Source organism: Ostrinia nubilalis, chromosome 21 (assembly GCF_963855985.1).
Source record: "Ostrinia nubilalis chromosome 21, ilOstNubi1.1, whole genome shotgun sequence".
Classification (NCBI taxonomy): domain Eukaryota; kingdom Metazoa; phylum Arthropoda; class Insecta; order Lepidoptera; family Crambidae; genus Ostrinia; species Ostrinia nubilalis.
In genome coordinates this window covers 2,217,121-2,239,339 of record NC_087108.1, presented here as the reverse complement: position 1 = coordinate 2,239,339, position 22,219 = coordinate 2,217,121, and the positions used below count along the sequence as shown (strand labels likewise).

The following is a 22,219-nucleotide window of genomic DNA, read 5'->3' as shown; positions in this document are numbered from 1 at the left end:
GAGGACAGAGGGAGGGTTACTGAATCGCGTTTGCATCGCGACAGAAGCGCGTTTTTGTGGGCGAGTGCACACAGATAGCGACTGCATTGCGATTACGACTGTATCGACAGGCCTGTTCATCTCCGCGAGTTTATATCGAAAACAAAACACGCACGATGGCCCACCTACAGGATACTATTCGACAAGGCTTCACATACGAGCGAACATTGACTCACGCACGCGTATTCTTGTGTATGATCCACTCCGCCATTTTCCGCAGTTTGGCACCTCACGTCACATCATTTTACCGAAGTCAGCCCTATAGCTTCGGCGCAGTGCCGATCACTGACGTTTGTCAACAAAATGGTGCTTGACTCTTGAGACAGGCTAAATTACACCATATTGGTAATGACATTGAGCATACATTTTTTTAAATACCTTCGCGAAGTAAAACTTCTGTACGTAGTACTTATTATTATTCTGTGGTATCGATGCGAACGCGCTACTGCAATCGCCGTGGGCGAAGGGCCTAAGTCTATGCATCCCTGGTCTAGTTCTAAGAATGCCAATTGTTGTCTCCAGGTCGCCTCGGGGCCGCGTGCTGCCTGAGGGCGTGTACAACAACGCGCACTTCATGCACGCAGTCACCTCGCACGTCGGCGACAACGTGCAGGTCCTGACGCAGTCGGGAAGCCTCTGGGAAGGCGTGTTCAAAACTTTCAGTGCTCAGTTTGAGGTGAGTGAGGTTTAATGGTTACAGTTTTTTTTTGAAGGGACGCGCGCTGGTAGCTTGAAGAGCTTTTCCAGGTTCACCGGGCAGAGTGGCGAGTACAGTACGACGTTCGCGATCGGGCCGTATCGAGCGCATAAGGCGCCCAATCAGTGGCGAACCCAACTAGAGGGTTGCCCACCGTGGTGTTGGACCAAAGTCCAGCCTACGGTGGGCTCACTCTAGTGGGTCCGATCGAGGGGACTACGGACGCGGCCTGAGGGCGCCACGGTAGGCTCGGACCTCGGCTCAGGCCGTGTCCGGGGGACGGATTGGGGAGAATGGTTACAGGACGACTCGGCGGTATAGATCGTTTCATCCACGAAGACGCACCCCACCACTTTTAGGTCGAGGGAAGCGCGGGGTGCGGGGAGTTTGATCCGAGCAATCCGAGCCTCATTTTTCTAGTGTGCGTGTGCACTCAGGGATAATTTAGCGTGTACCGATAACACTCAAACATTAGCGGAAGAATGTTGGGGCGCGTCTTCGTGGATGAAACGATCTACAGGTTGACTCGGCGATTACAGGTCGACTCCGCGGTACGCAGGGCCACGATATTAACTTATATCGATGCATTTATGTGCCTATGCCTAGTCCAGCTTGTAGCCAAGTCACAAAATAATTTAGTTCCTACATGAGGCATCATTTTTAAATAACTATGTGGCATCATGTTGCCATAAAAACTTTATGCAGTTCTTAAGATCAATTAATAGTTAATTAAAAAAAAATTCGGTTACAAATACAGGTCAATTCGACTATAATTACAGGTCATATTCATTTATTCACTTCTTTTTACCAATACCAGGCCTGTTCATCTCCGCGAGTTTACATCGAAAACAAAACACGCACGATTGCCCCCTACAAGAGTACTATTCGACAAGGCCTCACATACGAGCGAACATTGACTCACGCACGCGTATTCTTGTGTATGATGGAAAAAAATAAAGAAAATGGTGTACTAAATACTGTGCAGTATTTAACTGCCTAAATAATAATAAAAACACAGAATGTACTTTTTTAAGTTGCCTGAAGACACTGAGAGGTAAATAAGTAGTTAATATTATTCATGATAATTCATGCTAAATCATGTATTTCCTCCGCCATTTTCTGCAGATTGGCACCTCACGTCACATCATTTTACCGAAGTCAGCCCTATAGCTTCGGCGCAGTACCGATCACTGACGTTTGTCAACAAAACTTCTGACAAACTTGCTTGACTCTTGAGACAAGCTAAATTACACCATATTGTTAATGACATTGAGCATACATTTTTTTAAATACCTTCGCGAAGTAAAACTTCTGTACGTAGTACTTATTATTATTCTGTGCCAATACCACTAATCTGACAGATTCATTTTTTAACTAATTTCTGAAACAATTTTATCAATTTTGTGCACAATGGTGTGAAGTCATCATTATTAAACCATTCTAATCAATCATGATCCCATCAAAAACAATACTTGTCAAAAAAAAGAAGTCTCGCAACTCAGTTGTTCTACGATAAAAAGTTGTGAGATCCATGTAATACCAAGTCCAGGCCAGGAAATCTTTAACGTTTTACATAAATATATTGACTTGGCCATCGCACTAAATAATTTAATTTACACGTGTTTTCATGCGATGGCCAAGTCAATATATTTATGTAAAACGTTAAAGATTTCCTGGCCTGGACTTGGTATTACATGGATCTCACAACTTTTTATCGTAGAACAACTGAGTTGCGAGACTTGGTTTTTTTGACAAGTATTGTTTTTGATGGGATCTCATTTCTTTTTGTATTTTGTAGACAGCAGTTATGTATCTAGAAAACTGGACCGAAATTGAAAAATTTTACTCGACTTGGCGGTTGCACTACCGTGCCCCCAAATCTCATTTCTTTTCGTATTTTGTAGACAGCAGTTATGTGAGTATTTCTCAAAAAAAATGTACGTAACGAAACGGTAGTAACGAAATAGTAAGGCCATAAGGCTTGTTATACATTGGCGAAATATTGTGAATGCTCTAAATTTATTCAATTCGAAATATTTGTAAGTATGCACCCAAATACGGGGTAATATTAAGGGGTTAGAAATAGGGAATGCAAAACCGGTTAATCGGAAACCGAAAAATCGGAAAAACCGCCCTTTTTCGACGAATTCTAAAACCGGTTTTAAAAATCGAAACCCGGATTTAAATCGGTTTTTCTATCTGTATACACGTAACAAATTCCATAAATAAGCAATATCATTTTATTATAATATAACCTGGGTATTTTGATATTTGACGAATATTTGGTTATTTTACAATTTATAACTTGGCAACATTGTCACTTGGTTACTCCGTCGTTTACCTTTGAACGGGGAATCCCCGATAATTATTTAAGACTCGTACCCGTACCGCCCGCGCCCGCCACCTGACATGACCCACCCCGCGATTCAGATAGTTGGTGATTATTGCAGTGAATAATAATTGACCTATGTGTGAGTGAATTGAACAGTTTTTATTTCTGAATTGTTGTGAACATTGAATCTCATTTATTTGCGATATCTGCAGAAGCTTATTACTGTAATACTTAGTGTATTGAATTTGACAGAAATACCACCTAACGTTCACAAATAAAGCTTTTTACATTTTATTCTACTTTTTAATTTAAGATATTGCTTAAAATATCAATCAAAAAAATCAAAATCAAAGGTATTTATTCAGTTTAGACCACAAGTGGCACTTATGAACGTCAAAATATTATTATAGAAAATAATAAAGAAAGAAAAGGTAGCCCTTATGGGGCACTTTACATGTCTCCTTATCTTTTGGGCCCTACCAGCGCTTCGAGACAAACATATGGCAAGTGCTGAGAAGAAACGCCGGAACAAACAATCGTAATCACCTAACGTTCACAAATAAAGCTAACGTTCAAAAATAAAATGTACAAATTTTATTATACTTTTTAATTTAAGATATTGCTTATATCAATCGTAATTGTAAACAAATACGTTTTTGATGTAGGTACATTACGTACATGGTGATAATTAACAAAATACTAAACCGACAGAGTAATGAATTTTAAAAACGTATTCGTTGACAATTATTACGTACAATGGAGATAAACTACCATCCCTTGAGTTAAATTTAGCTTATTCATTATGTGCCTATAATGCCTAATGAATAAGCTAAATTTATCAAAACTGTTATAACCCTCTCTTAAATAATGTAATCTAACACAAAACGGACAGGACGTAACAAATCGCTGTATGTAACTACTAGTTGATTGGAAAAAAAAAAATAGAACGATAATAACCGATTAAAAACCGAAAACCGGTTTTTTTTCTTGGAAACCGAAAAAAAAATCGGTTTTTGATAAACTTTCGGTTTTGCATACCCTAGTTAGAAATAAAATAAGGGAGTAATCATTCATACTATTTTAATAAAATTATTTTTGTTCCATCATGTTTATCCATTTTGAGTCGTTCTCTGTAAGCTTTTTGCCTTTTGGCATTGGTTTTTGGCGGCATTCCTAATAAAACAAAAGAAGTAATCACATAAAAACGTAATCTAAATGATTTGATTATTTTTTGCTGGTGGCACTTCTGTAAAGCAGATAGTATCCAATCCTTTTGTTATTGACGCTCTATATTTTTTGAAATAAATTAAGTAGTGAATATTACTATGCTTAGTCAGGTAATAACAGTATACACTCAGCATTATGTTGTACTTTTTCGTAACGTAACGAAATTCGTAAAAAACGTAACGAAATATTAGACAAAATGAGATCAGAAACAAGTATTTTTTTGATAAAATTTGTTACAGCAAATATAAAAGCTTACTAAATGTTCGTACCACACGTATTACAAAAAATGGTTAAATGAAGACTTACCGTTCTATATAAAATGGCTGATTTTACTTCCTGTTACGAAAAAGTAATCCCACAAAACACACACGTTTTCACTAATTTTCGCGATAGATGTAATGGCGGAGACGTCAGGCCAACAGCCATTCAGAGTGCAGCTATTGTTGTCCGTGTAAAATAAATACGGAATTGTTCAGAAACCATGGGAAAGTAGAAATAAATCGTAACTAAAGAGTAAATAACGAAATAGTAAATGAGAGCGACTCATTTTGTTTTTTTGCTTTAAATTGCCAATTCATTATGACACCCCATAGAAAATCAATTTGATACAGAAACTGCGATTACTGTAGAACGATAATACAAAGAAATTTACAATAATTTAGTTACGTATCGCATTTTATGAAACAAAAACACATGAAAAAGCTAGGGTGGCAAACAGGTTTTTGTATGAAAGGTAAAAAAGGACTATTTTTAAAATATCTAAATATTTGGTAATAAGTAGGATTATAGCTATAATTCTTCGTTATCTTAAAGATTAATATTCATCCTTCAAAATTGTGTGTGTTTTTTTTGTGTGATGATTTATAAATATAAAACTTTTGAACTGTTTCAAAGCACACTTTTTTTTTTCAAAATGTACATTTTTTTTGAGAAATACTCATGTATCTAGAAAACTGGACCGAAATTGAAAAATTTTACTCGACTTGGCGGTTGCACTACCGTGCCCCCAAATATTTTAGTTTTTCCTTGATTCATACACCAAACACTACTTATATTCCAAATTTGAAGCTTCTAGGTCTGCTAGAAGTGCCTTAGAATTTTGATGATCGGTGAGTCAGTGAGTGACAAAATTAAGTAACTTTGACCCGTTATAATTCTTAAACTACTGGTTCAAATTGAATGAAATTTTAAATATACCGTGTCTTTACAATGCCTGCATAGCTAATGAAAATTCAGCCTTCTAGTTTTATCCACAACGAAGTTACAGGCGGTCGAAAATGGCCTGAATTGCTTCGAGAAAAGGATGGTACGGCCGTGCCGCTTTTTTGCTCGACTTGGTGGGGGCACTGCCGTGCCCCCAGATTAAATGACAATTGCATGAGGTCATTGACATGTATTTCCCCAAAAAAGCATAAACAAACTATAAACTCGTTAAAGTTTATTTATCCTGTTATACTTTTACATATTGGAAATTGTTTTAATACTAGCTTTCCGCCCGCGACTTCGCCCGCGTGGAATTTTGTCTGTCACAGAAAAACTTTATCGCGCGCGTCCTATTTCAAAAACCGGGATAAAAACTATCCTATGTCCTTTCCCGGTACTCAAACTATATCTATGCCTTTCATCAAGTGGTTTAGGCGTGAAAGCAAGACAAACAGAGTTACTTTCGCATTTATAATATTAGTATAGATGTACGATGTTACTTTTCATTTTCTAAAAATCACCGGACATCTGACAACTCGAAAAGGTTTTTGTCTTTATACCTTTTATGTTACCTATTTTTAACCGAAATAAAAAAAGAGGAGGTTCTCAATGAGGGTTTTCGCGAATGAACGATCCGCTTGATAGCGGGACGTGGATGTGGGGTCTGACTGCTGCGTGATTGGTGGATTTTGACATATCTGTCAATGTCATGTCAAAAATAACCAATCATGCAGCATTTGGACCTCGCGTCTACGTATTGAAAGCTCTTTTCATATAGATAATTATCAGTTAAGTAGCGCGTTTTTCAGGAAGTCTGCCATTCACGGAGGCTCCTTAATATTTGTGAATAATAATATTAGATATAAAGAACGCAAAGATGTAGTAGGGCTATCAGTTGAGCGTGTTGTCGAAATTTCCTGTGTCGAGCTTGAGAGTTACATCATTGTATGTGTGTATAGACCCCCTTCTGGGGACTTTGGTATTTTTGAAGCGGCTATTGAGGATGCTCTTAATAAAACTTGTAACAGCAACAAAAAGGTCTTAGTTTGTGGAGATTTTAACGTCAATTTACTATATAGCTCATCATCATATTCTGTAAGACTACTTTCCCTTTTTAAGTCATTTAATTTGTTTAGTCAATTTAAGGAACCAACTAGAATTACGGAAACCACAGCTACTTGTCTAGATAATATTTTCTCTAGCTGTGTCCCTGACAATAAAGCTGTCATACACAACCTTACGTCAGATCACTGTGGTATTAAAGTAGAATTTATTTGTAACTAGCCGACCCGGCGAACTTTGTTCCGCCTTAATGGCAATAAATAAGCAGACTTTTTTTTTAATTTCGAACGGGATAAAAAGTATCCTATGTCCTTCTCCTGGCTCTAAACTACCTCCCTGACAATTTTCAGCTAAATCGGTTCAGTCGTTCTTGAGTTATAAGTGGAGTAACTAACACGACTTTCTTTTATATATATAGATAACTAGCTGACCCGGCAAACTTTGTTCCGCCTTAATGGCAATAAATAAGCAGACTTTTTTTTTAAATTTCGAACGGGATAAAAAGTATCCTATGTCCTTCTCCTGGCTCTAAACTACCTCCCTGGCAATTTTCAGCTAAATCGGTTCAGCCGTTCTTGAGTTATAAGTGGAGTAACTAACACGACTTTCTTTTATATATATAGATTTGAATAATAAAAGTAATAAAAATGCCGTATGTAGACCTGTAACCATTAGTCGTCTAGAACGTTTTAAAAATAATCTTGAAAATAAATTGCATTTAGTCCCGTATGTGCAGGGAGACCCAGATGCTCTTTACAATAACCTTTTCGAATGTATTAAAACCGAACATGACAAAGTTTTTACGGTAAAGCCATTAAAACCAAATACCAAATGTAAGTTTAGTGACTGGGCTACTAAGGGAATATACAAAAGTCGAAATACGTTATATGAACTTTATGGCATGAAAAAGTATAATAATAGTATATCTTTTCTTGAGCATGTAAAAAAGTATTCAAAATTTTTTAAGAAAGTTTGCTTCATGGCTAAGTCTTTTTATATTCGGGACAAGATAGGGAACGCCAGTAATAAAATAAAAGAAACTTGGAATGTTATCAACCGAGAGACTGGTAAACTAAAACCAAGAGATAATGACTTTTCTCTCAACGTTCACGATAATTTGATATCTGCAGATAAAGATGTAGCGGAAGTTTTTGACAATTTTTTTGGTAATATAGCTTCAGCAACAACTGCCAACTTAAAGTCATCTCCCTCCGAGGCTGAAGAAATATTGAAAACCCACGTGACACCCTGTGACTCGCACTTCTCTTTTAAACATATTACTCCATTAGATATCACTAAAACTTTTAATCTTTTAAATGTAAAGAGTACAACTGATATCTGGGGCATCTCTGTCAAGATAGTCAAACACATTATTGATATAATTTCCCCACAGTTAGCGATAATATTCAATAATTGCATAGAGAAGGGCATCTTCCCCGACCTCATGAAACATAGTAGACTAATGCCATTATTTAAGTCTGGTAGCAAAACCGACCCTGGCAATTTAGACCCATTTCTATCTTGCCCGCTCTAAGCAAGATTTTTGAAAAAATCATACAGGAGCAACTTATGATTCACTTTGGCTCTAATAAACTATTTCATAGTGAACAATATGGTTTTACCAAGGGTCGTTCCACCACCGATGCCGGGGTTGCACTACTTAAACATATCTTCGAGGCTTGGGAGAATTCTCAAAATGCACTAGGGGTCTTCTGTGATCTCTCAAAAGCTTTTGACTGCGTAGAACATCAAACGCTAATTCGCAAACTGCACTATTATGGGGTGAAGGACTCGGCTTTGGATTTAATACAATCCTATTTAAACTTTAGAGTTCAAAAAGTTGACATAAATGGTGTTTTGTCTTCTGGGTCACCTGTGAAAATGGGAGTTCCGCAGGGGTCCATTCTGGGTCCATTCTTGTTTCTTATATACATTAATGATCTACCATATTTTGTTAGGGACTCTTGCGAAATCGTGTTATTTGCTGATGACACATCTTTGATTTTTAATATTGATAGAAGTAAAAATAACTTTGACGATGTAAATAATGCACTAACAAGAGTTTTAAGTTGGTTCACTACAAATAATTTACAACTCAATGCAAAGAAAACAAAATGTATAAAATTATCTTTGCCTAACGTAAAAACAGTTAGTACCCAAATAGAACTTAATAATAATGCAATCGATCTGGTAGACTCTACTGTATTTCTGGGAATTACCCTGGATTCAAAACTCCAGTGGGGCCCCCATATAGAAACTCTGGTGGGAAAGCTCAGCTCAGCGGCTTTTGCAATAAAAAGGATACGGTCATTAACCGATGTTTCAACAGCTCGCTTAGTCTACTTTAGCTACTTTCATAGCCTAATGTCATATGGAATCATGCTATGGGGCAAAGCTGCAGATTTTGAAACAATATTTATTTTGCAAAAACGTGCGATAAGATACTTGTATAAAATGAAAGCAAGAGCGTCCCTTAGAGAATTGTTTAAAGAAATTGGCATTCTCACGGCCGCTTCACAATACATCTTAAACTGTATTCTATTTATTCAAAAAAATATTAACGAATTCAAAAAGAAAAGTGATATTCACCAAATTAACACTAGAAATAAAAATAAATTGGCTATACCCGCTTTTAGACTTAATAAAGTGTTTGCCACTTTTATGGGACAAGGTATCCATTTTTATAACAAAGTCCCTGATAAATATAAAGAGCTACCGTATAATAAATTTAAAGGTATAGTTAAAGATCACATGCTTAAAAAAGCCTATTATACAACTCGAGATTTTCTTAACACTAGAGTACACGCGCGGACTACTATAGTAGACCAGGGTAACACTTTACGCTATAACTTTTTGAAAACTTGCGCCAGAGAGCTGGCATTCCAGGAAAGCCTCGTTTACTAAATTTGTCAGTAAGCCATTAAAGGTTGGGTCACTAGCGTCTACGGACTTTTCTAAAATTGGCCGTCAAAACTGCGGGTCTACTCAAAAGCCCGAAATCACTCGACAAAAAAATTATGAAAGACTTGCAACAAATGGATTTACCCCGTGTACCAGGCAGTAGAAAGTCTTGAATACTATGACAGATAAAAAACAAATCATATTTTTTCAGTCAATTGCTTTTTGTTAATATTGGTCTCAGAGTGCAATTTTGGTCCAAAAAATTTACAACTTTTTAATATGTTTATAATGTTTGATCCCAAATAGTTATATAAATAAACTTTGATTATAAAATAACTATAATAAACACTTTTATCATTTACATAGTAATTCTATACATAAATTGCTTACAAACTGATTTACAGTGATTTTAAATTGGCTTACCAGAGTAGGCCGCGCGTGTATTCGTGTAAAAAACGGGGCGCGTGTACTGCAGTGTTAATGATAAGTCATCCTGGGAGTAGGATTATGGTCCTCTCATGCTCGCACTAAAAAGAATTAAAATGAAAAGTAATATTGTATAAACTAATAATAATTTCTCAAATGTTATAGTGTCATGCTTCTCAATCTGGACTGTTACTTAGCTTTATTATTAGTTTTTTTTTTAAAGAGATAACGTGGCATTGTCATTCTCACTAAAATGTCTCTGGGGTGGTGGCGTAGTGAGGCGGGTCGTTACATTCCCTCTAATATGGTCGAGTGAAGCGATGGCTGGTTCACTCGTCATGTCTGTGAACAGGCGCTGCTTTCGGGGACTGGTCAATCCAAGTTATTCAAATTTATGTATGCGAGTCATTTCTACTAGTACCTTAATATGTAAGTCTAGATATTAGCACGTCACTACCTTGTTTATTATACCACGCAATCTTGTATACCTACCCATTCTTATGATACACCCTCAGATCATAGAAAGAGAATAGATATGAAGTCGCGCGTAACTACAACGAGAACCAGTGTCCCCACATTTCCCCCACCACAGCTCCCACACACACATTCAACTGTGTAAAAACAAAGCGACTGAGAGTCTACGACAACATGTGCAACCGGCTTAAAAGTGCTGTGATTGGCCAGAAGGCGTGCCTTATGGCCAATCAATGGCCGCGTGACGTGACGCACACTTTGAAAAAAGCAATTAGAGAGAAGAAAGATAAAATGGAGTCGATAAGATATCGATACTTTAAATCCTGGGGGCAAGGCTCGAAATTAGTTTAAAAAATGCTTGTATGAAAACCTTTTTATTATTATACGTTATTATTATGTTCTTTAACGATTTTTGCATAAAGGAGTCAGTTCCATTTTGTATGGACGAAAAACTCAGAATCAATTATTGGGACTAAATGAAGTTACCTTAAATTAATTTACCCCAACCAAAGCTCAATGTCGTTATCGATGGAGTATAGAAGTTATAGACTGACAAAGTTTGTATGAAAAGTCATGGGTTAAGTAGGTACTTGCGATTTTTACCAGTATTTACAATATTGGTAATATATTATTATTTACTTTAATAATAATAACAGGATCACTGTAATTATTATTAACTACTATCGCGCATTAACTTTTTAATTATGGCAAAATTCGTACCGCCTATGTTTATCAAAAATAATGCCTATATTAGGCTTTCAACTAGCTCTTATAGTAATTACATAGTTGACAGTTACTAATCCCTTCTACTATTGTTATTGTTTTTGTAAAAACTTAAAAATCGCAAGCAACTCATGATTTTTTCATTCAAAATTAGAAAATAGAAAATAATAATTTACTTCTATTTATCGATAATAGGAAACCGTATTAGAACACGAGCCCTGCACTATGTTACGACCGGCACATGCGGCCGTACTGTGTATTTTCACGCGTCAGTGGATATCGGAAGAAATAAAATACATTGCGCAGTAGTTACGCATGACATAAAGTGGTTGCTAACTAAATCGTCAATGTACAACGTGTTTGAATTTTTATCACCACTAATTTCGATATCGCAGTAAATGTCACGGCACTGAATTCGTTCGTAAAAATGTTTAGTTTTTTTTATTTATAAGCAAAATACCAATGGATTTGCAATACTTACATGTGGTAAATGACTTCATTGTTCCTGTAGTTCTTCGTTTCACTTATGTTATTGCACGTTACGACGCATTATCCAACAATATCGGAGAACATTTCCTCAGTACGACTGAATCGCGACTAACCTGGCGTCGCGGGTAGGGTTGCCAGGTCCAAAATCACATAAGCCGGACTTTGTGCTTCATTTGGCCGGACATTTTACCCTAAAAGCCGGACATGTGACGGGGGGGGGGGGGGGTGCAATTATTGTCAGCTCATGAGTGAGTACTATCACCATCGGTTGCTAACCAACATCCTGATGTGTGCGCTTCATATGATTCTGTGGCTCGACTTTCACCTGGCGCGGCAATCAAATAAAAAGCCGGACAAGGCAATATTTGGCCGGACAAGTCCCTAAAAAGCCAAACATGTCCGGCTAAAGCCGGACGCCTGGCAACCCTAGTCGCGGGCGATGTTCGTTTCTGGGCATATCGCGGAGACACGCGCCACGCCCCCGTTTCACATCTATTCCCTTCTATGATCTGAGGATACACCATACAAGAATGCATGGTAAATTCAGTGAACTGCTCCCGAATCGAATGTACCTACTACTACTATTTCTATTTATTTATATTAACCGGCAGACAGTGGTGACTGAGTTTGTTGCGGCGCTTCTTCTCAGCACTTGCCAAATGTTGGTCTCGAAGCGCTGGTAGGGTAAAAAGATTATGAGACATGTAGAGGCTCCTTAAGAGCATATTTTATGACGATTTGTAAGAACTATTTATTAGTCTAAACAAATAAAGAAATTTTGACTTTGACTTTGACTATTGCCATCTGGCGGATTTTTCATTCGCGAGAACCCTCATTGGACTGTATGTTTTTTTGTACCCAATATTCTGTTTAAACACGTTTTATTTACAAGAACTCGTGTACATTGTGTAAGATTCACGCCTTTTGATATCAACGAGCCCGTACAAGTGCTATAGTATAACAAGATTAGTCATCAATGTAACTCTATGTTTGGGTAAATCCCCGCTTTTATGTAGTTGACGGAGAACGTGTTAAATGTCACTAAAGCTAATTTGCTATGACATTACTCGGTTTAATAAGTAAAAAACACTAAATACACGGGACTGCAAAGAAAATGGGTCGGTTAGAAAATATTCTATAACTTCAAAAGTAACTGAATTACCTTTATAAAACAAAACATGCTGGAAAAACTGCGCATTTTTATTTATTTTACTTTTTTTTTAAGTTAAAAGCTTGTATGTATTAATTTAGTCTTTATTTAATAAAAGTAATTCAGTTACTTTTGAAGATATTGAAGATTTTCTAACCGATCCTTTTTCTTTGTGGTCCTGTGTACTAAATATCTTGGACTGGAGAATTCGCTTTGAGAGAGGGGATAGGATCCAAAAATATGGTCAACATTATAGGGAGTTGACCCACTCGGTAGATTGTTGTAACTATGTAACTAATTGAATAGATACTACCAATCAATTGACATACTTTTTTACGAGCTGTATACGCAATTCCGCCCTAGAAATACGGTAGCCTGTGACGTCACTATTCACCCACTCGATTTACTAATTATTCCTTTCTTTGCAACTGTAAATACAATTCTACAGTTAATTTTAAACTGTACCTGTGTGATTAGTGATTAATCTAATATTGTTATAAGCAGCAACATATCCGCTCCATGATGAATAATTTACTAACCAGTGTTTCTCAATGTAAGTGAATGATAATAATAATAATAAATACACTTTATTGCTCACCAAAGAACAGAACAGAAAGAAAAAGAAACACTCAAGGTACAATGTTTTATGTGCACTTAAGTTTAAAATAAATAAATAAGGTACAACTAGGCGGTCTTATCGCTATGAAGGGTTGAAATTGAGAAATAAATGTCTTAAACCGTAATTTTACTATAGTTCTAGCGTTTAATTCAGTCAGTGCCTGAGAATAGCAGCGACACGGGAGGGGAACATTGGCATAATTATGACGAGACAGACCATACAAATCTGAAGCGCATCTGAAGTTTTGCTGACGTTCGACGTAACTAAAACTTCCGTGCTCAGTACCTCTAGCATGAACAACTTTCGTCTTCGAATCGTTTGCGTATTCGACCTAATTCGATAATCAGCCGTCGAATTAAACGATAACGTGACAATTTTGATTCTCAAAATAAGTTTCGTGCAACCCTTTCTCATACTAAGTTCACTTTATTATACGTTCACAAGGGTGCTGTTGTAGTTTTCTTACTAAATCTTTTGATGGCGATTCGAATACGCAAACGATACGAACTCGAAAGTTTTTGTGCTAGCCGCACTGGTACTGTCTGACAAAAGCGCTTGACCTATAATTAGTTTGTCATGGCTGTCATTTAGTATCTTTAGTCAATATGTCTTGCAATTATGGGTCAGTAATGTCCCAAATTGAAGATAACACCATGCTGTCACATTTCTGGGAACACGGACCGTCTTGACCTTTGGTTCTTGGGCAACACAGTAAATACGATAACGAGAGCGAAACAAACGGGAGCACGGTGAGCGGCCATTACTGCACGTTATCGTGAATGTGATTAATGAACCAATCGTAAATCCACAGGCGGTTTTTGATGTAGTTGTTACGGGTAATGTGTGAAACTTTACAGTACAAGATACGGGACTATTCCCACCTCTCGTTCCCACCACTGCAACTCCTGTGTAGCCAGGATCTACAGCTTGACCGCCACAAAAACCCAACCAATGAAGGTCAAGTTTGTCCCGGGCGAAAGTTAAACTGTCATTGGACCAGCAACAAAATTAATCAGAAGAACATTGGAAGAGCTCGAAATTAAGGTTCGAATCTCTCCATTGCAGTACAGTACAAGATAGTTGACACAATGCTAAGCTTGTCTAGGGATAAGGAGGTCATCATTAGAATCATCATCAATCAGGTCATAGTCTCCACTGCAAGTGGGCGATCCTCTGTAATTTGCCAGAGGTAAAAGGGAAGTATGGGCTTACACTCCCCACGCACGCTGGCCAGAGGGGTTGGATCGCTAGGATTCGTTAGAATGAGGGTTTTCGCGATTGAAAAATCCGCCAGATGGCAATACGTAGACGCGAGGTCCAAATGCTGCATGATTGGTGGATTTTGACATTTCTGTCAATGTCATGTCAAAAATAACCAATCATGCAGCATTTGGACCTCGCGTCTACGTATTCCCATCTGGCGGATTTTTCAATCGCGAAAACCCTGATTAAACAAAGTTCCAAATTACCAAATTACAATCCTCTTAATCGGTCATTATGGAAATCGTTGGGGAAGGCCTATGTTCAGCAGTGGACGTCCTGTGGTTGAAATTATGATGATGAATCCCCTTTGCTGGTTTCCATGAGCGACGACATTTCACAAGTAACACTCTTTGAGCCCGACTTTAACCTTTTTCTGGTCATGCTAAGCTGATCTTTCTAACATGTTACATCTACTTATGTACTATTTTGTATCATATTATGTATAACAGAGCAAACATACTTAAATCTGTAATGTATTCGTTTAGAAAAAGGGTGCAGTTCCTTTTCAATCCGCATTATTTCAAACCCAACATCGCTGCAGCTTCCCAGGATATCCAGTGACCTCTCACATCACGAGTCCACGTGTACAAAACAAGGACTTGGGCCCGTATTACTAAACGACCTTAAAATTCAATCCAATCTCAAGCATAGTTTCCTGTGCGTGGTCTCGTTCTAGTTTTCGTTCGTTTCAGCCAAATGACGTCCACTGCTGGACAAAAGCTTCTCTCAAAGATTCCACAATAACACTTCCCGCGATCTTCACCAGATCGTCAGTCCACCTAGTGGGAGACCTGCCTACACTACGATCTGTGGTTGCCACTCTTAGTCTAAATCTAGGATTCAACCAATCAAGAGCTCAACCAATAAGAGCCTAAATCTGTTCTTGAGATTGAATAAACTTTTGAGCACCGTTTCGTAATACGGGTCTCATGAAAACCGTTCGGTAATCACACCCAAGGTCACCAAACCGGTCTGTGCCCTAATTCGCAAGGGTGTGCTGTATTTGCATCTTCCTTCATGCATAATATCACTTACGGTAATAATAACGCCCAGTTATTATGAGTCTGGAACTGGTCGCCGACATTCGTTTCTTCACATGACTGCCCGCCGACAAAACATTTCGTATATCGCCGCTTCGCCAACAGAACCTTTCACCAGCGTACGATTCGTCGACAGCACAGTTCGTCATTAGATATTTCGCCTACGAACAATTCACTAAATCGATACTTTACAGTTCCAGACTCAGTTATTATGCGTGCAATTCAACTAAAACCAGCTGGCATCAAAACAGATAAGATTTATTGGGGCTATTCCCATTACTGTATACCAGCGGTTCCCAAACTTATTTTGTCTACTGCCCACTTTGAGAATAAATTCTTTTTAGCGCCCCCATTTGTAGTCGAGTGCTCAGTCGGTGTCTAAGAGTCCTCCTAGTAAATGACGCCTCCCAAGCCTCTACACAACGTCCCGATTTTTTTTTCTGGGTCTCTTACCTCCCCCCTTTAAGCCTGCAGCGCCCACAAGGGGGCGTTATCGCCCACTTTGGGAAAGACTGCTGTATACCAAGAAAATAAGGCTAGACCTCAAATTAAAAAACTCAACCAGTGGAGGTTGAATGGTTCCGAGGATATCTGTCCTGGAACCCGCAATGAATTAAATATAGACTAATAAAGAAGCTCGTTAAATAAATACCGTGAGGTATATCCCATGAGGTCTGATTGCGACAGAATCCCGTCTCCATTGCATTGTTTGTTATGCTAAGTCTTCTTCTGTTATATTGCTGGACTTAGCTGTCAAACATTATTATTCTGTGGTCAAACTAAGAACATTATATTTGAACTTGCAACTTCGGAATGATCATAACTTCTAAGTGAGATGCAGGCCAAAAATGTAAAATGCATATTTTATGAGTCATGGAGTTGTCATCCGATTGGTATGGATGCTCCGAAAGGGTGAAGTCTACACGTCCCTTTATCTTATCAGTGAAAAACTTGTCGGCTCAGGTAGAAAATGATGAGTCAATTAGAACAACGGAACGTACGTCAGGGACTATTCCCACCTTTCCTTCCCACCGCTACAACTGCGTAGCCAGGATCTACAGCTTGACCGCCAATAAAAACCGACCAGTGAAGGCCAAGTTTGTCTCGAGCGAAAGTTGACTGTCATTGGACCCGCAACGAAATTATCAGAAGAACACGGGAGTTCGAAGTTAAACTTCGATGGAACGTACGTGACGTAACCTTACACCATAAAGTTCGATGGAACATACATCAGACGTCATTCAATTGTACATCTGGAATGGCGAGACCATTCGTCATCATCGCGTTTAATACAATACTTTATTATAACTTTCACCACGTGCATTAATTGTTTACTCGTGATCGTAGGTCAGTTTTACTATTGTTCATAAAATAACACGCCAAGCATAATTTATGCGTTCTCCCAATAATACTAAAGCCCCTTCTAAATGGTATGGTTTTTCAAACGAGTATGGCCTTAACTGAGATATTCTAAACCCAGTCACTTGTGTCTATCTGTATTTTGATTGTTTTTTTTTTTCAACCCTATACTTCGGTGAGATTTTTTGGTACAGACCTCGGTCATAAAATACCACGTTAAGCATAATTTATACGTTCTCCCAATAATAGGTACTAAAACCTCATCTAAATGGTGAATGAGAATGACCTAAGCTTGGCATTCCACACCCAGTCACTTGTGTTATGATTTATGTATTTGTAATCTGTATGTATTTTTGTTGTTATTTTTTTTCAACCTCTATACGTGACTTCGTTGAGTTTTGGTATAGACCTCGGAAAACTGCGATAAAATACTGAATGAAAGTTTGTAAATGCGATGAAATTGGCGCGAACAAAGCCTTAGGGCACAAACTAACACAAGTTAAATCAATTTCTTAATCGCTTCACGTAGCACAAAAAAGACGTAGCGAAGCTATAACGAAATTGAATCTGTCATGAATGTTACATAGTCAGTCTAGACTTAGGCTGGGTTGCACCATCTTACTTTAACTGTGACAAATGTCAAAAGTCTGTCAAACTTCATACAAAAAACACCGGTTAATGTTATAGTTACTGTTAAAGTTAGCTGTTGCAACTCAGCCTTAGAGGTTGTATTTGCGGGTTGATGACATCTTCACCCAAAACATGTGCACGGATGACGTTATCGTTCATCAAATCCAATAGTTGTCACGTGAAAGAGATGAAACACGATTCGGCTTATTTATTATTATCAGCAGTCAGTATAGTCTGGGAATATAAAAACAATATTACGACCAAGCGCAGAACTCCACGTAGTGCTATGGAAATCGATAGTACAGTCAGCGTCAAATAGTTCGTGTCTTCGTGAGTCGTGACACCCAAAGTGACCAAAAAGTTGACTACACACACAACCTTATTCCAATTGTAACAAAGACGTGTTGCGAACTTATTGGCTACTTCTGTGTCACGAACTATTTGACGCTGACTGTACCATACCAACCCTAAACTGATGGTGGAATTTGAAGTGCATTTAGTTTCAAGTGGCTTGGCCAAGTTGTGTCTCACACTACAGTGGTTCATAAATTGTAATGCCATGAATCCACTAGAAACGTTTTTGTTACATGCATTTTTTGTAACTTGACGAACAAAGATTAACTGTTTGTGTGCAGCAAAAACTATATTGAAATGGACATGACATGTTTTGAGTACCTGATTGTACAAAGTTTTTTTAAATGACAAAAATGCTCTTGTTTTCTACAAAATAGATAGGCTACTTTTTTATTGCATAATTATGTACTTATTTTGACGTGCAATAGCGCCAAAATATTGGTCAAAACTGAATAAATATTTTTCATTTTGCAACATATTAATCTGTATGTTGCTTTCTTTTTGAGAATGACTATAACAAGTAAACTAAACCTGTACAAGTGTAGAAATATGAATGAATCTAGCCTTCCAGCTACAGCAGGCTACCCTGAAATTACCCATGAACGTGGACATTATCTAGAATTGTAATTATGAGCTGACGCACGGTGCATCCGCATTTTTTACCTAATCACCGGTTTCCAAAGGCCACCATCGGAATATTCATGGCGGTCTTTCTATTTAGTCGAGCGATGCGAGTGCGTCTTGCTAGCGTAGTGATGTTGATTAGTCGATAACTGATAGGTTTTAAAAGATTAAGACATAAAGGATCCCTTTTTATGGCTACGATACCCCAAGGAATATATCTGGTATTTTATGGAAACTTACATGCAGTTGTTCAAAAACAAACTTTTTTATTTAGGTACTTTACATTTTGCTTTTGAGCTTAAAGATTAATCCGAAGCTCTCACATTACCAATTTGAAATTACATTATTTGTTGTGCCAAAGTCTAAAAAAGGAAAATAGTCAGATTCATTCTAAATCAGTGTTATATCACCGTTATCAGTACCATAATAATTTAGATAACACGACAATTAATTAAAAAAGAGCTCACTCATTAACACAGCGCGCTCTCTATTAGTTAACATTGTACATTTACTCGATATAAAATTTCTTGGACACTTTTGCTAGTATAAATATCCTGTCTTCAATCGTCATGTAATGTAATGTAATAAAAATTGTAATGTAAAAAATAATTCACGGTGTAGCTAGTAGAGTTCTCATAAGAATGTAGAGTCATATAAAAACAAATAGAGCTTGAAAGTGCTCGATAACATTGCAACATATCGATGTTCTTTATCACAACACTATCGTATCGATAACAGAGTCCACACGCTTATCGCATCACGCCCGGTGCACGAGACATGCACCACGTGCGATGCAAATTTGGCCCAGTTAAAATATTGTGGGTCGCCTCATCGCGACGGATGAATGGTCTTGAACGGGGATGCTTTACATTTATTAACACTTTTAAATAAATTTTGTGGAAATGGGCCGTTCTTTTAATGTAGCTTTTGTGGCTAAGATATTTAAGTTCCGTTTTTATTTTTGCTTTTTGTTTATAGGTTTTTTACCTGCCCCTAGATGCAGGTAGATTTACACAGAGACTTGCATTTAGTGCATAAATCATCCTTCCTTTTTGATCACCGTAGAACCGTAACCCGGTAATGAAATAAAATTATCTTAATAATAGTATAGTCCAACGATTTTGAAACGTCAAGTGGCAAAAATCAAAAACTAACAACCCAGCATTGATAGTAGCGCCCTCCCGCTACTGTCACAATTATATGGTTGTCCAACGTGGCAAAAATCAGAACTAATAATCCGTCCAGTGTAAATTGTAGCGCCCTCCTGACAAAGTCGGTGTAGTTCATCTATTACACTGCGGAACAAAAAAAATAAAAAAATCTGCGGCATCTATTTTGTTAATGAATTTTGTAAACACTTGTATTAGACATAAATGGTGTGTATTTACTTTCTTTGAATTGACTCTGGTTCTTGAGATAAACGAGACGCAAGAAATCAATGAAAAAAATTAAAAGACCCTCCCTAAACGTATATTAATTTGATTATACCCACAAAGTTTTATTTTCTACTCATGTATTAGTGTAGTTGTAGTTACAACAATTTAGTAATCAGCTACTAGACCTTGAAATTATGAGTTTGTGTCTTTTAAATTAATTTTTGAAGAGCTTTTTGTCTCAAAAAATATGAATTCATTATGAAAACCTTGCGTTTACAACCCCAACAGTTTTGTTAATATTTGGCTTCTAAACTTACAAAAGCAAAGAAATAAGATCACGGAGGTAGTGATAAAAACCTACCAAGCATACTTTGGTATAAAACTTCCATAAAATAATAAATATTGGAGGTCCAATATCGTCTGCAAGCCTTGTGTAGACTCTTTGCCATACTGGAGTCAAGCTGGACGTAAAGGACTTCAATTTGGAAGGCCAAATATATGAACTGAGCTTTCTAATCACTAAAATGGTCAAAAGTCAGCCAAATTAAAGTCCTTTACGTCCTGAAACGTCCGTTTGAATACGGAAACAATAAATTCGATTGACCGCAAATCCGTACTCTTATATTTATAAACCACATAACAAAAATTGAATCTGAAGCATGGCTAAGCTTTGTTTTAGTAGTCAAACAATATTTGGGGAGTCATAGAGCACCAGACTTTTCAGAATTGGTTGCTAAATTGTTTTAAAAAATTTACACATAAGGAGCTAATTTGAGTATTAAATTATTTTCTTTACAATAACCATTTGGACAGGTTCTCCCATAATCTGGGTGATTACAGTGAAGAATAAGCAAAACGGTTCTACCGGAACATCAGGACAGTGGAAGAATGATATCCACGGTCAATGGGACCGCCAGATGATGGCTGATTACTGTTGCCATAATTATGGAATTTTCCTGACCAAAACCATAACATAAAAGCTTACAGAAAAAGCTTTTTGTAGTTTTTTTTTCTATTATTTGATGAAAAGCAAATATATTTTTAATTTTTATATCGTTCTTAAATAGGATCTTAGTGTAAATATTTTTTTTATACAGATTGGTATTTTTATTTTGGTTTTTTTCATATAAATAGTTAATAGTATTTATCTCAAGATCTAGAGTCAATTTGACAAATCTAATATTTTTCTAGTATTCAGCACACTAGTCGCATACAGAATTGACTCTAAACTACCATGCCACAAAATGACTGTTCCCCAGTGTTATAGCAGTAGTAGCGAGCTTACACGCTGTCAACCTGCAAACTAACGCCATCTGTTACTTCCCAGACCATCACTACGTAAATAAATACCACGTCTACGATGGTAGTTTTCCAATTTTAAGGCGGTCAACACCATGCACCGCGCCGCCGCGTCTCGACTCCTCGTTCGATACGTCACTTGTCTTGTCTCACGCCGTAGAGACCGGCTGGAATGTTGTGTCTCGTAAACTTTACACTGACAGATGTATGATAAGACGACCAATTAACCAAAATGACGCATTTAAGGATTTGTCACATGTAGCCTGCATATTTTATGATTACTTTGACCTGACCGCAGATCGCATCGCAAATTCAAACTTTGACAATAGCCCCAAAAAAAGTTAGACTCAGTATGAACCCTGGTTTAAATTGACATTTAGCATGGAAATGTCATTTTAAACCAGAGTTCGTCCCGGGTTTAACTTTTTTGCAATAAGGCCCTAGGAGTTGTGAAATTTGACAGCTCAAAATACCACTTCCCAAAACTGGGTATATGACCCAGTGGGGGTAATATTTTTATTTATTTACAATGACACAATAAGCTTACGGAAAAACAAAAGCGCTTACAATTACATGTTATACGACGTGAATATGATGTTAACTTCAATCAGCACCCATACACTGCTGTAGCCATACACAGATTTCTTTATTGATAGAGATCGTAATGATCGTATGGTATGCATTTAAACAATTTAGACCCCATCATAAAATGTCAACGTATATATCACGATGGCCAGTTACGGTTTTTAGAATTTGTCATCTGCATACCGGTTTATTTACAAATCGATTCATGCGAGAAAAGGGGTGTGATCCCGAACGCTAAGACACGCTCCAGTTGCTTTTATTAGCCAATGCGATGTTTTTTTGCCAATATTTATGCGGGATGCTAAACCGTAGCCGAATCTCGTTATTGTCCATCTTTTTTATATTGA

The 22,219-nt window shown here is 37.4% G+C and overlaps 1 protein-coding gene and 1 long non-coding RNA gene across 2 annotated transcripts in view; one reads left to right on the top strand and one right to left on the bottom strand.

The window, feature by feature from the left end:
• LOC135082427 (ataxin-2 homolog) overlaps positions 1 to 22,219 on the top strand; it is a 41,202-nt gene that overhangs the window by 4,570 nt on the left and 14,413 nt on the right. The window contains exon 2 of the mRNA XM_063977222.1: positions 562 to 715. Coding sequence (XP_063833292.1) covers positions 562 to 715 — 154 coding nt within the window. The remainder of the gene's footprint in view (positions 1 to 561; positions 716 to 22,219) is intronic.
• Positions 4,132 to 5,237, bottom strand: LOC135082087 (uncharacterized). Its single transcript, XR_010259337.1, has 2 exons — positions 4,602 to 5,237; positions 4,132 to 4,241 (listed from the first exon to the last, which is right to left on the bottom strand). It is a non-coding gene; the product is annotated as an uncharacterized LOC135082087 (long non-coding RNA).